Consider the following 16,476-nt stretch of genomic DNA (forward strand, 5'->3'; position numbering starts at 1 on the left):
CCAGTAAAATGTATTTAAAAATAGTTTTTTTTATTACTATTTATTCTCATTAATTTTCTTATTCATTTACAAATTTAAAAAGGAAATTTTTCTGGAGTTAGGAAAAATTTTATAGCATTCTTTTTAATGTGTAATGTCGGTCCTTTTCCATTGCATGTATGAAAAAAAAAAAAAAAAAAAAAAAAAAAAAAATCGAGTCGTCATTCAGAAATAAAGAGTGCTTCAAAAAAATGTAAAAAAAGATTTCTCAAGAAAGTTGAACCTAGATGCTCTCTTTTGTTACTATGGACATGCAATAGAAACAAATCGGTATTGGATAAGAATTCAATCCGTTCAGTGGTTTTTCTCTTTAAGAATAGCATTCGCTTAACAGATGATAGGAAATTATGAAAGGGATATAGTTGACGGATTCAAATATTGCGCACAAAACTGAATAAATAAATTATTAACTCTACACATAAAAATAAGTTTAGAGCTTTGCAGTTCCGCTATACCTTTACATGTGCTGGAACCCGCTCCGAGAATGAATTAAAATAAAATAGAAAATTTCTGGCATAGTTTATATGAAACCATAACACAGCATTTATTAAGTAAATAATCAATGTAAATGTAGAATAATCAAATATCAAAGATGAATAATATGCAGAATTTATAAGAAAGCAGAATAAATCTGAATAATAAGCAGAATGTTTTTAATGCCGTAGAATTTATTTCCACCGATTTCTAATCATATTTTTATTTAAAAACATTAAAAAAATAAAGAAAGAAAATTGCTGTCATTTTATCATTTTCCTGGACATCAACATAGTACTACTCCATCGCTGCTTGGCCTTTCACTCTTCACTATTGATTAAAAGCTTCAAAATTTCATATATAAGGATAGCATCCAGTTACAGTATAAAGATTTCAAATGGGAGGGGGAGATTAAAAACATTTCCAATTCAATATTCAAATATAAATGAAATGGAAATGAAAATAGTATACTGGAAATTTGAGTAGCAAAGTAGAGGATCATTCAATTTGCGCTATATTTTTATTTTCTTCGCAGTCTAGAATTCATTTTAAATAATTAAAAGCAATCTTTTTTTTTTATATAGGAAAGTCTTACATTCAACTAAACAATTAATTTTTTTTTCGATGTAATGCTTCAAGTTTGAATAATTTTTCAACTTTTTGGTAGATTAGCGGGTTTGCCGAATCCTATGAAAATGAAGCAAAGTGAAAAGAATAATTTGTACTATTTGTATTTTGACTTGTAAAAATTTGATTTCGTTAGCAAATTTTAACTTAATTTAATACTTCTTTAAAAATCTTTATATTCGTAATATTGTGTTATTAAGGTACAACATCTAATATTCATCACTAAAGAATATGAAGGAGAAAAAAAGTCACGATTCGTCAAGCAAGCATAAGCACAAAGTAAATTTTTTTATATATTATTTTTGCTGTATTATACGATTTCTATTCTTGATAGTCAAAATCGCCAAATAGTACCCGTCCCTAGAACTGTTCCAAAGGATGAAATAATTCATCTGGAGTTGATTTGACAAACAGCCGAAAAAGGGATTAATCTTTTATGGTTTCTTTGTTGTTGTTATTACTTAGAAATGCAAGAAATCAAACCTCCTTGTTGTCTTTTCCACTTATTCAGGTTTAATGTTATCTAGTTTGGATATTTAAAAAAATCTTCATTTATTATGTTAAGTTGGTAGGAACGTTAATTTAAGTATACTGAAAACTTACTCTATAAAATATAAATCTTAAATTATGTTAAGTGAATATTGAATGTTTATGTTAAGTGGATGTGAAGTGAATTATTAGTTAATGTTGAAATCTTAAATTATGTTAAGTGTTATTGCATAATTTAAACTACAATTTTGTTTATTAAGATATTTATTGATGTAATAATGATGGTCATAAAAAGAAAATAATAGAAAGGTTTTATTTTTTCTATAACATTTTTCTCTTATTTTTTGTTCATTGAAATATGAAACATTTTAATATTGTACATATTATATCGTTTGATATATATTTTTCTTTTATTAAATTCTGAGATGAGGAAAAAGAGCAAGAGTGTGTGTTTTGACACAGCATGAAAGATTGTTGAACCTAAAGCTACAAAATTTAGTACAAATATACTTTGGAGAATGGGAATGAGAATCTTGATACTGTTGTTTAAATTTTAATTAGATTTTCACTGAATTAAGAATTAAAGTGAAAAATTTTACCTTTTTTTCCCTTGATAAATTCAGGAAATGTTCATCATACAAGTATTATTTTTGTACCATATGCAAATTAATATATATATATATATATATATATATATATATATATATATATATATTAATTTAGTTGTGGTGTAATTTTTCTCTGAATTAATAAAATTTAAAAAAAATATTGCATATTATATTATATATTATAGTTATTACTATAAATATATTATCCAGAATTTATCTTATTTTGTATATAGCTAAAATGTGAAAGTGGTCTTTTGCAGTTTTGGTAGGTTTTTTAAAAATCATAATTTTAATAATTTTTTTAAAGTTTTGTGATAATTATAGATTAGATTTAATTCCAAAAGGGGAGGGAAAAAAAAAGAAAAAGGAAAGAGCATTAAGAAAAAAACTTTATTACACAATCTTCTCTATAGCATAATTGAATATATAAAAATTTATTATCATTCTTGAAGATTTAAGCTTTGCTTATTTATTCTAGTGTGTTAAATTTTTTATTTTAATCAATGAATAAAAATTTTCTAAAAATTATATAACATATTTAATTTAATTTTACATAATTTGATGTGACATTTTTAATTTAAAGAACTCGGATACTGATTGATTTTGCTGATTGTCTTTCATACATTTACATGTTTTGATTTAGCAAGCAAGTAATTAAGTTATTTGAAGTTAATAGTTTTAGGATAAAGTGCCAGATGCGAGGACAGAAACAGAGATTTGTTGGTACATAGAACAATTAACAAAATAAATTTAAAGCCTCTATAAGAAGTTAATGATTAAAATATGGAAGACTTTTATTGAAATTTTTCTCAGGCGATGATCCTTTTGAAGCCACTAGTGATCAAAGCTAATTAGTATTTGAATATACTGAAATGTTATTCAATTATTACTTTGTATTAAGTTTCTGATATATTTTGTAATTAATTGTACAATGATTTCAGAATTTTTTTATTTATTTGCTTGGGATTTTTTACTAAAGCTTACTTATTGCATCTGATGATGATTTTTAATCTTAGAGAACAGGTTTGTATGCTACTAATATTGTGCATGCCATGTGCATTTTTTTCATATGATAAATTCAATTGTGAAAAATTTATACAATTTCAAAGTAAAAGCGAAATTAAAATTTTATTGTTAAGACATTTTTTTTTATGTGTGTAACCAGGTATAAATAAGGAAAATATATATATTTTTTTCTTTTAGAAAAGCAAGAAACATAAAAAAGAGAAAGAGAGAAAATCCAGTTCTCATCAGTCAGTAAGTTTCTTTATTTGCTTTGAAGTTCATCTGAAGTGTATAAAATTTGCATATTTTAGAACTGGTTTGGAGAATCAGAATTTTGATGTAATGCTTTTTATTATTTTACTTTTGATATGAAAGAACATCTAATAAAGCATTGAGTTAAAAAGTAAATATTATTATTAAAATAATGAAAAGTTAGTTGCTTTAATTTGTCAATAACTGTAAGAAAAGAGTTGTTTAAAATTACCATTTTCTTGATTAATATCTTAATATTAAAGTTTTCATATTTTTTAAAATTAAAATTAAAGTTAGGTTGAAATAAAAGTTTAAGGGAATAAAATTTTGTACTATTTTTATTTTTTTTATCCTTTTTGAGTAAAAATTTTAAACAAGACTGCCATTTCAAAAAATGTTTTTCTGCAATTTGTATTATTTTAATGTGATTTGTATTTATTTGGAGGAATGAAAGTATGTTATATTTTAAAAATAAAATCCTATGTATGCATTCAATTTAATAAGTATATGTTGTTAAATAATAATGCATAATCCTACTTATGCATTAGTTGATTGTGTCAAAAAATTTTTAAAGGCAAAATTGTGAAATTTGTGACTGATAGTCAAATTTAATGCAGCTTAGTTCAGTCTTGCAGTTTATAACTATAATGCAAAAAATTATGTTATTTGCTTCTTATTTTAAAAAATTATACTTTCCCAATTATTTACATTACAATTTAGAGAAATTGTTTAAAAGATCATAGAAAAATTTTTGAAATTAATTTTATTGTACTATAACTGAATTAGAAATAGAAAAAGAAATGGGTTATCTTTGATTTTCATGAGTATCTTATCATATACAAATAAATGTAATTCTTATTCAGAAGAGTTATAATTGATTATTAGAAGGCAAAATTGAGAGTTATTAATAATCTTTAAAGTTTTATATGTTAATTTTTTTTCTAATTGAATGTACTTATTAACATAATTAGTTATTTATGCTTAAAATCTGTAATAATTTTCTTGTAAAATTTAGAATTGTTGACAACCATCACGCATTAGTTTTGAAATTAATCACCTTTAGCAAAATTTACCTTGAAGTTTTAAATGAAAAAAGTCGAGAAAAGACAATTTCATATAGTTATCATTTCCATATGTACCAAATTAGTAAAAATATTTAATATAAGCAAAAAGAATAACAAAACAAAAAGAAATGATGAATCCGACCTGAAGACTTTCTCAAAGGTCATTTTCAGGTAGGGATTCAAATAAGGAATTTTTCTGTGAGGGTTCTGATTTTCGTCCAAAAATTTTGACACCTTGTGACCCGAAAATCCCCTGAAATTGAAGCCTTAGAGATAAACTAGTTTCATAGAAATAAAACAATAAATTATAACTTCCAAATTGAAGTGAAATTACAATAACATAACATAAACTACAAAAGATCACTCACAAACCAAGAATATCATTAAAACAAAAAGGAAAGAACATACCAGTAGCAGGTGAAACTCCAGGCTACTCTACAAAATAAGGCACTATGCCAAACTATAATTGAAGCTTCCTGCATCTGCAAAATCACTCCCCGTAAAGTGTTTTGTCATTCTAAGTAATTATTTAAGGGCATTCTAACTGATAATTTCAATTTCAGTTTGGCATGGTACCTTTGTTGTAAAGTAATCTGGAGTTTTACCTACAACTGGTATGTTCTTTCCTTTTTATTTTAATCATATTTTTGATTTGTGAGTGATCTTTGTAGTTTATGTTGTGTTATTGTAATTGCACTTCAATTTGGAAGTTTTTATTGTTTTATTTCTGTGAAATTAGTTTATCTCTAAGATATCAATTTCAGGAGATGATCCGATCACAAGGGATCAATATTTTTGGACAAAGGTCAGACCCCTCACAGAAAATAATCATTGCCTGAGGATTACCCTTGAGAAAGTCTTCCGGCCGGATTCGTCAATTCTTTTTTTTTTTTTTTTTTGTTCTTTTTGCTTATATTAACTTAATATTTTTACTAATTTGGTTAAATTCATCTGTGCTTTAAAGTTAAATTCATCTTAGTAGTAGCAGCCTCAGTGCTCTCTAAATACAGTTGCACCTTTTTTAATTCTTTTAGTTTGATTTAGAAATAATTTTCTTAATTGAAATTTCATAATGTTTGTATTTTTGATTAATTTTTTTCTATATCTACATTACCCCTATAAACTCCAATATGCACATTTTGTAGAAGAATCATAAAATATTGCTGAGAAATTATATAACATTAATTATATAATTTAAAATTAATTATTGCATTGTAAATATGTTTATTATACAACTAGCTGCCTTTGGCAACCAGCCGGTTTGCCAATCTTAATGCTCGTTAAACTTTTAATAACTAAACATTTTATGTAATTCATATTTTAATAGCTTCTTCATCAAAATATTTTAAAACCTCAAATTTTGATAGTCATATAATTCACTCATAATGTTATGAAGGCCTCCGGTAGAATTTATTCTGTAAATTAAAGTGGAAATGATTAAGCTGCAATTAATATAATAATATTTTTTTACTGAAACAAAGCCTTTTTTTATAATATGACTGAAAACAGAGTCACTGAGCATTTAAACTTTATGGGCACTAACGAATATTTTTTTTTATTTATGTAATATCTCAAGGATTTTTCAACAAAATTTTCTCAGATTCATCATGAGCAGATCGATTGTTAATAATGTTTAATTTTAAATGCATCAAACATTAAGAAAATTAGCAGAATCGCTTAAAATAATCGATCGAAAACAGGTTATAAAAACTACTTAAAAAACGATGTACTTAAAACTATAAGCATATGCAAAAATATATATAACTAACATAAATAAAATTTAATTACAAAAGCACACAACTAACCTAAAAATAATTTAAATCAAGTCCAAATCTGTTGAAAATAGTTGTCAACAATCAAAGCACAATGCACATATGTGAATTTTCAACACCAATTATGGTAACGCAAATGCGTGAATTTTCTACGCCAATTGGGGTAATGCTATGCAGATTAGAAATTTTTAATTTCCTTTATTCTGTTTTATTTTTATTCAAAAGTACTTCAAAATGAATTTGAATGATGGATTAATTAATAATGTTTAATTTTAAATACATCAAACATTAAGAAAATAAACAGAATCGTTTGAAATAATCGGCCGAAAAATGTTAGCCCTAGCCTCATTGCTGTTGGGGGAAAAAAACAAAAAACAGAAACCTTACTCATTTGGCGGTGCGGAAGTTAATTTTTAATTAATAATTAGAACTTGAGGCATTAATTAATAATTTTTAAAAAAAGGTACCCCAGTTGAACATTTTCAACCTCCAAGGTATAAATGTACCAAATTTGGTAGCTGTAAGTCAAACGGTCTGGCCCTTGGAGCGCCAACACACACACACACACACACACACACACACACACATTGAGCTTTATCATAAGTATAGATTAACCCGTTAATGCCCAACTTAATTTAAAATTGAAATTTTGTTAAAAACTTTTAAAATTATATTCTAAACACTTAAATTAAATATAATATGCAATTAAACTCCACACCATTAATTTAGGATCCGAGATAATTACTGTCCTATAAATAGGACGCTGGGCGGATATGGAAGTTTTTGAACACTTAGTAATTCTCCTTTGTTTTTAGTTACTTGATTATGTTTCTGTTCCCAAACAATTGAACTTTAATATTTAATGCAAAATAAAATGAAACACAAATAAATTTGACACTTTTTATTGAGTTTAAACATATTCACACTAGATATGGTAATTCGGAAAATATTTTGTACGTAGAGTGACATTACATTTCATACAAAATGTAAGAGGTTTCCCCGAATAATTTTGCATTTGATATCGTCTTTGTTTTTCTCTTTTACCAATTATATGGCCAACTCCATCACGTCTAACAGTGTCTATTTCCTTCACTCGAGACGAAATTTATAACTTGGTCTACCTATTTGTTTTTGTCCTGTGTTGCCTTTTTTTAGATAGGCTATTGCAATATGTTTTCCTTATTTCTTTGATACTCTTTTTCTGTGCATTTACCATGTTGTAAATAGCGCAGGTATTTACAACAGCCATGTCTACAAATCGGGTAAAAATTGGCCAATACCATTTTTTTTCACGAATTTTTATGGTATGTTTCTCTAAAAGCCAATCATGAGAATCTACATCACCCATGTTTTTGTTATAATTGTTTATGAGACATGGCTGTTCGATTTTATTTTTTTCAGCTTTTCCTTTTTCATGCCTTGAAACAGATGCTAGTGGCTCAATTATGTCAAAATTTGTTGCAAGTGTAACGCATTTGTTATCATTCCATTTTACCGCAGTAATTTTATTTTTCACATCAAAATAGAAATCATATGAACCACGGCTAGTCTTTTTGAAAGTAGAATCAATTTCAAGGGGACAATGCTGTATTCTGTCACTTCTTATTGTTCCTGTTGCTTGAAATCCACTCTTTCTTAGGTCAACTAACAAATTATAGGAATTAAAAAAATTATCAAAATAAACTATATGACTCTTGGGATCAGTAACTGGCTGAAGCATTTTTTTTACAACTCGAGTTCCCAAGGGCTCTTTTGAAAGAACCACGGTAGAAGCAGTATCGACTACTTCCTTGCCGCAATACAAATAAAAATTATAGCAGTAGCCATTGTTCCCACATAATGCCCACATCTTATGCCCAAACCTTATGGGTTTACCTTTAATGTATTGCTTGAAGTAATGGTGACCGTAATATCGAATCATCATTTCATCAATAGATAGATGCTTGTCAAAAATCCCCATTTCTGAAAATTTGCGTTCATTTCAGTAATTAATTTTCGAATTTTAAAAGCTCTGTCATTTGTTTGGGACTTGGCTTCATTATTATCAGCAAAATGAATCATAGATTTTATTTCTAAGTATCTGTTTCTAGTCATTGAGTGTTTTACTATAGGAACCATTAAATCTTCTTCATCTGACCAATAGTCACGTTCACTTGATAGTGTATGATATCCAGAGAAAATCAAAAAACCGATAAATGTTTTTAATTCTTCAGTTGTTAAAGAAAAATCTGGTTTGTTTTTCCATTGTTTGGCGTATTTTTCTGTTTCTGTTAAAATGTGCTCCAAATATGTCGGAGACAAAAATTCTTCAAAAACTTCTACAGGCAAAAGACCCTCTAAAGCGCTTACAGCTTTTTCATAGTTTATTTTTGAGGCATTACTTTCATCAGAAAAATTATAATTTGGTGGAACTTTTTTCCAATCTGCTATTAACTCTTTTTTTACCTTTCTTACGTGTATTTGATCCTGATTCCGAGCAACTTTGCTTTTTACTTTTGTTTGATAAATCTTTCTCTCTATGATCATCATGGTTTTCATAAGGCACAGAAATTTCAGTACTGCCTGCAACGTCTCTTACAGATGGGTCAAGAGTTTCAGTGTCATCAAAACCTTCTTCATCTGTTAATTCATCAACTTCAGGTGGCAAAGCAATCATTTCAGACTCTAATTCCTCCAAAAATAGATATTCTAAAGCTTCCTAGGAAGTTTTAAAAACTTTTTTCCGCGACATCTTGAGCACCTATGAAATAAACTAAATATCAGAAAATTTAACGAATCTGCCCAGCGTCCTATTTTTAGGACAGTAGTTTAAATTTGTAATTAAAACTAATAAAAGTAAAAATAATTTTAAAATGTTATAAGATATCTGTTAATAGAATATCTGAAATATAAATTCTGAAAAAATATTTAAACTTACCTTTAAAACCTTTTCGTACGATTACAATGAAATTCAACAAGAAAAAATCATGAAAATGGCGAAGTTTACGCGTCTGCAGCTGGCTGAAAAAGGCTTCCATCCGGTCCAAACTGGTTTAAGTAAGTAGGGTGAAACCATTACTCTTCAGGGGGTAGAAAAAAAATAGGCGAAACATTGAATAGCTTTACTTATAATGGTGAAAATGAACTGTCCTATAAATATGACGCTGGGCGGAAACGGGTTAATGCATTTGGCTGAATTTCTTATAAATATTAGTGATTATTACTCCTTAAAACTTTGAACCATAAATCCAAAAAGTGGCAACAGCTGTATTATTATATAACTGTTCCAAATATAAATAAATGTTTGAAATTATATAACATCATAATTTTTATATTGGTTGGCATAGGTAGTGTGATCAATGATATAATATAGAAAATAAATGTAGAGAAAGGTAATGCTAAATGCTTTTTTATTTGGATTGCTATATTTTTTTCATTGCATGACTTTGTAAAATGCCATACATAGGAATCTTATAAATTTAAGCTGAAATCTATTAAAATAACCAGAATTGTTATTTGTAATGGAATTATTAAAATTTCCTGATCCCTTAATAATAAATGCCTTGAAATCATTATTCAGTATTTTTGTCTATTCCAAAATATGAAATTGCAATTATATGTATATTTGTGCATCAATGATTTTGCAATTTTTGATTGACAAATTTTATACTATTATGGCCTTTTATTGTAGATTTTACTTTTGAAGTTTCTTTAGAAGAAGTAAACCATTTATGACCTTATAATAAAATTATTATTACCATTGATTGAACAAAAGTGGTGTTTCATTATGTGTCTTTATTATCTGTGTTGCTAATAAAAATATTATCACTATCGCATCTTAAGTTTGGTTGTGGTTTTTCACCATTTAATTTATAGAATTTCTAGCATTATAATAATACAGAAATGTGCAAACATCGGTTCTTTGGTGTAATTTTATGCATATTTTTTAATTAAAATTTTATATGATATTAATTATTTTTTTAAGGCAACATGAGTATTTTTTATATTTTTTCCTATTCATTATTTTTTATGTCATTTCCTCTCCTTTAATATTAATTGTTTTTCATTTTCTAGGATAGTGATGAAATTGAATGGGTAGAAGCACCTCCACCTCCACCTCCAAACGTAAGGGAGCCAAAAGAGGAGGTTTGATATATATTACATATTTATATTCGTTTTGAAGTTTTTCAAAATTAAAACTTTAATTTCAAATTAACTGCTTTTTAATAAATGATTTAGAGACAAGAATGGATGAATGAAGAACTTTTTGTTTCCACTCTTAGTCGGGAGGAAATGAAATCTGGAAGTAGCAATCGTGAAAGAAAGAAATTGGCACTGGAAAAGCAGCAAGAAAAAGAGGAGGTGAGTGGCCATTTTTCTTTCTTTTTTTTTGTGTGTGTGTTCTATAATTCTGTGGATTAATTTATTTTGATAATACATTTTCCTACTCTAAAATATTTTTGTATGGTTTATTAATTAATTATCACTATTCATTGCATTCTTTCTTAACCATTTATTAGCACATTAATTTTATATATTGATCTTTCAGAGTTTATGTATAACATTTCAAAGTGTATGTTATGATCCTTCAATCTTTTGATGTTGATGTATTGTTTGAGTTATAACTTGGAATTCAAAGATTAAATATAGTTCACTTTTTAGATCAACAATGATATAAATATTGGATCATTCTTCGTGATGTAAATATTCTAGTTATTACATTTTTAAAAAAAACAAATTTTTAATTGATTCTTGTCTATCATTGTAGTTTATAAATTTGAACTTTTCTTGATGCAAAATTTCTTGGGTAATTTTGTTTTCCTGAAATGATTTCTCTTTTAGAACTTATGAAGTATTTTTAAGCAAAATAAATATTGATTAGAAAACTTTAAATAAAAATTAATTTAACATAAACTTAATTTTTTATGATTAATATTTAGAAATGATTTCTTGCTATTAAAATATTTGCTGAGATTTTAGCCCAATGATTCTTATATCTCTTGATTAATGTTTTTATTCTTTATGCCATATTGTGATGTTCTCCTTATCATTCCTTTTTGCAAAAAGTTTTTTATGGATAATGTTAAGGGCTTAGTTTAGTTTAGAAATCAAATGATTTTAAGCTAACCTAATGATTTAAATCATTAGTCAAATGACAAATTAATAATATTTGTAAGATTTTTTTAAGTATTTAATTCCATTTTTTGTAATAATATTAATTCCATATCATAACACAGCAATAAAATAATATTGATTTTGATAAGAGCTTACAATTCTCATTATTTATTGAAAAAAAGAAAACAGTTTTATTGAAATCTTTGTATTTTTTCATGAAGCAGAATTTTATCATATCAGGTAAAAATAAAGAACAAAACTTCATCAAATGGAGTTTTGTCCAAACAAGTTCTATGCAAGCAAAAGACATGGAATATTATATTACTATAACCCTGAATTTTTTTAATGCTGTTCTTTCACTGTCATCCAGTGGTTTTAGAGGTGCACAACTTTCTCTTTTCATTTGAAGATAGGAAACAAAATAATTAGATTCTTTTTTCCATTTTTATCTTTCATATTAGTGTTTCTTAACTTTTTTTTTTATTACTTGCATACCTTTTAACCTAACTCCACTCTCCATGTACCCCCAACTGCACTCCATTAATTATGTATAATTAAACTTGTATATGTAATGATATGTCTGATTTTTATTTAAATCCTAATTAATTTCTTAATTTTTATCTTAAATTGGCCCATGCTCCTTTATTCTAAAATTTTCTTTTAGATCTAAATTTCAGTTTGTAATTTTATTCTTACTAACATGCACATAAAAACAATTGCCGAGTCACGAATGCTCAGAGTGTCGAATTAAAAGTCTTTAACATTTATGACATAACTTCAAAGATACTCAAGAGTCCCTTTCCGAAGTTGACATGTGTCAAAGAAACCCCTATGAGAATTTCTTAGTTAAATCATTAAGGCGAAGAGTTTCTGTCTCTTGCTCTTATCTTCTAGTTCAGCACATTCCAATTCAACATATACATATCCCTTGGTGAAATAAATTCAAAAGTCTCTACCCTTTGGCCATGCTACATGCATGCACACACACACATATTTTACATCTTTATTTTCAGATATAGACTTCTGCTCCTAAATCTTTCAACAGATACTGATTCTGACGATAAAATATATTGCTAAAGTGAATTTAAAACTTTTATATTTTTCTAAATTAAAATTATTACTAATTAAATTTAATTATTCTGATTTTTTTCAAAATGAGACATAATTTTGATTGGAAATGTTGGTTGTTACTCTAATAATTTCGATTGGAAATGTCGGTTGTTACTCCAACCTTTTATCTTCTTTCTTACTTTCAATCTGTCTATCAGCATTCACAATTATTTTTTTCCTGCATACTTGCTGAAACCATTTTACATAGCTGTACAGATATATATAATTTATATATAGATATATAACACAAGCTAAGAAATGCTGTTTTATATATTTTCTGCTCAATATTCACCAAATTTTGGGAACTTCGAATATAAAAGATCCAGTCAAAGATGTGAAAATCATTATTTAAACTTAAAATCTGAAAAAATATTGCATTTATATTAAAGAGGCAATTTTTTTTGTAGGCAATCAAGCAAGCAAGAGAGTTGAATCCACATTGGAAAAACAATGGAAGTGGACTTCCAGATGAAGAACCAGATGTAAAAAGTCTTCAGTTGCCATCTTCTTCTGTTGGTGATGGTGGATATAATTATCTAAAGAAAGCTTATATTCGCATTCAAGAACAAGCACAAAGAGAAGGAAGATCCATGGAAGAGGTGGCAGTAGAACGATGGGGGGTGAGTTTTGCAGTACACTGAAATTTATTTTTTGATTCTATGTGTTTTATTTTGAACTTTAATAGTAACTTTTTTTTACATTGAAGGTATTCTAAATGCATGCAGTTATAGATGAAATTCATCGCATGGAAATGCATACAGAAAAAAAAAAGATATTTGTTTTTCTATAAACCACTAATATTTTGTAGGATATTGTATTTGAAGTAAAATTTATACTACAGAAATTCAGTGTTTTGTTTATTATATAACATAAATATGGTTAATATGAAAATTTTGTTCTGCTGAAATAATAAGTAAGTCTCACTTATAACAAAAATAAAAATTCTTTTGCCAGATTTTTATAATATCGGACCATGGCAAAATGCATTAATTTTCACCTAAAATTATTGAAAATTAGAGTGCATCGATTCATTGCAAAAAAATTCTAATAAAATTTCATATGGATATATTTTGATTTTTAACAAAAAGAGGCATGTAAACATTAATTAGATATAAGAAAATGAGGTAAATATAAAGAAAATATAAAAGGATTTTTGGAAATTACAGCATTCCATTTTATACATATTTTTCAAATATTATGATATGCAAAAGATTATAAATATTATTACAAAAATTGTCCTGTAGGTGTTCATTTAAGCAGCTAATTTTGCTAGCTCTTGTTAACCCTTTAAAGGGCCATTTTTTTCTAGTCATATTATGTTAAAATATTTTTAGGCTTGAAATTAGAATAAGAAAAGAGATTCATTTAGCTTAGTAGATAAGTTTAATTTAATTAATTAATTAATTAGGTTAATTAATAATTAAGTAACAAATCAAAGCACATCATTTTGTGTAAGATAAAGAACTGAAGCCTCTGTCTTTCTAAAAAAAAAAAAAAAAAATGTTAAAACTGATGCCAGCCTATATAAATTCATACAAAGATTGATAAATTTGGTTCAAAGCATACTTCTCGAAGACTTAAAAAGGGTTAAACAAGCTGTATAATAACAGAATAAACTTTATTTGATGAATATTATAAAAAAACAAACACAGATCACAGATTTAAAAAAAAGCAGTACTTGTAGAATTTGACTCCACAAGAAAACAGCAATTGTGAAACAACTGTGATTGTTGAGCACAATTAAATAACAACAGTTGTTCTCAACAATCACAGTTCACCAGCTCATTCTACAACCTGAATTCCAAAGAGATGATTAACTTGTTCCATTCTCTTGGGCTTATATTATGGGAAATTGCATTATATATTTGTATTTATTATATTTATTATTTTTATTACAATATTTATTATTTTGTTAATAATAGTGAGTTGATTCAAATTAATTTTTAATATATCATAATCTTTTAAAATTATTCTCTGCTTTGTGTTTTATGGATTTATTTTGATAGACAGTATTTATTATGACATTTTATACAGTAATAATACTGCTTTCTGTAAATACTGTATTAATATTTTAAGCAGTATTTGTGATGCACAGTAAATATCACCTTATATAAAGTAGAATCTTAAGGATTTGAAGCAAAGTCTTTTTCATTGATATAAAAAATTTACATATTTATATTTGTTTGCTTCATATAACACTGTTTGCTTGTTTCACAGTCTCTAGACAAATTAGTGTCAATGATTGATGAAGCTGAAGCTCGTATGGAAACTCATTCTCGAGATAGGTACAAGTCCCATCACAAACGGCATAAAGATTATAGAGAAAGAGAGCATTCCAATCATTTCCAAAAGCCTTCTGATCACCACCGATCTCCATCTCCTGAACATTCTTATCGCTTTCAGAAACCTAGAGACTATGATCGTAATAGAAAGAAAAATTACCTTGTCAGTAGCAGTACTGATCAGAAACGAAAATTCTATGATGATGTATCGACTTTTGATGAAAAAGACCATTCATCTCAGCAAGAAAAAACAACTAAGTCAGGGAAAGAAGATTGCATGGTATGGGAAAGAACTAGTTCACCAAGCAGTAAGCCACGTGTTCCTGCTTGGAAAAAGGTGAAGGCTATTGAAGAAAACCCTTCAAAACATGAAATTGAAGAACAGGGTAATTGAAATTTTATCATCACCATTATTTACTTTTTGTGTCTTTTATTTATGCTGTTTTATTCATAAATATGCAACATTCTCATTCGACATTGATTAATTTTCATTGCTGAACTGTTTACATGTCATTATTTTATTTTTATTTTGACTAAATATCATTCTGCCTTTTCAAAACTAAAATACACCTATTAGATTTCCACTTATGTTTGTCCCTTTTCTGTTTGTAAGATTTTGAAGTTAAAAGTATTGTTTCAAATTCTTTTATTTTTCTCATTTATTTTGGAGCTAATATAAAGAAATTCCAAATAATATTTATTTTTCATATTTTATTAGAACTGAAACCATTTTTTAATGTTATCTGCTAAAAAGACTTTTAAATGATTTTTAATGATATTTTGATTGTTTTCTTTTTTTAAAAAAAACATAATTTTGGGAGTAAAATGAAATTTTGCTTCACTTTTATTTTAATCTTGGATGTTTATAATGGAACAGACTTTTACTGATATTTATGTTGTAATTAATTTAGACATTATTGAGATAAGCTGTAAATTAATATATTTTGGAAGTTTGTTGTAGTGTTCATTTAATGTAGCGACTTCTGTAAATGAATTAAAATCGAATTATTAAAAGAAATATTGTAATTTCTTTCTTTTTTTATTTATTTGTGTAGAGCAAGAATCCGTCCCTGAGGACAGATCTAGTGATTCCAGAAAAAGCACTTCTCATGAGCCAGCAGTTATCTGCTCAGAAGATGATTTGAATCGTCTTGCTGCAAAATATTTCAAAGCTAATTTATCTGGTGATGTTGCTGAAGCATCACGACTTAAAGAAGAGCTAGACAAAGCTAGGGAAAGTTTCAAATCAAAAGGAATGAAATCTGACTCAGAAGCATCTACTCGCCAAAAGGAAAAGGTACTCTTGACTAAAATGAACAGCAGCGGTTATCAGCAACCCATTAGCTCTTCAAGGGAAGAAGCAGGATTTGATCGCAACTCTGGAAGCAAGGTATTATAACTCATGATACATAACTAACAGGATGTATTTATTTATTTATTTTTAATAAAGAAAAAACATCTATGAAGCAAGTGTTAGTGCATAAGAACATTTTATTTCATTTAAAATATTTATAAAATACAGAGAAAAATTAAGTGATATTTTTATATCTTTTAAATTAGTGTCACATATGATCAAAAATTAACAAGGCTCCATGTAATATTTGATGACTGAATACCTTGAAGCACCAACAAAAATTGTGGAGTAATGCAGATTTGTTAT

The 16,476-nt window shown here is 26.9% G+C and overlaps 1 protein-coding gene across 1 annotated transcript in view; it reads left to right on the forward strand.

The window, feature by feature from the left end:
- Nucleotides 1-1,226: 1,226 nt before the first annotated feature.
- Nucleotides 1,227-16,476, forward strand: part of LOC129968146 (CWF19-like protein 2) — a 33,054-nt gene continuing 17,804 nt past the window's right edge. Inside the window, exons 1-7 of the mRNA XM_056081967.1 lie at nt 1,227-1,419; nt 3,441-3,494; nt 10,384-10,455; nt 10,549-10,671; nt 12,942-13,154; nt 14,752-15,202; nt 15,872-16,206. Of these exons, the coding sequence (XP_055937942.1) occupies nt 1,372-1,419; nt 3,441-3,494; nt 10,384-10,455; nt 10,549-10,671; nt 12,942-13,154; nt 14,752-15,202; nt 15,872-16,206 (1,296 nt within the window). The 5' untranslated portion in view covers nt 1,227-1,371. The remainder of the gene's footprint in view (nt 1,420-3,440; nt 3,495-10,383; nt 10,456-10,548; nt 10,672-12,941; nt 13,155-14,751; nt 15,203-15,871; nt 16,207-16,476) is intronic.

Source organism: Argiope bruennichi, chromosome 1, assembly GCF_947563725.1.
Source record: "Argiope bruennichi chromosome 1, qqArgBrue1.1, whole genome shotgun sequence".
NCBI lineage: Eukaryota > Metazoa > Arthropoda > Arachnida > Araneae > Araneidae > Argiope > Argiope bruennichi.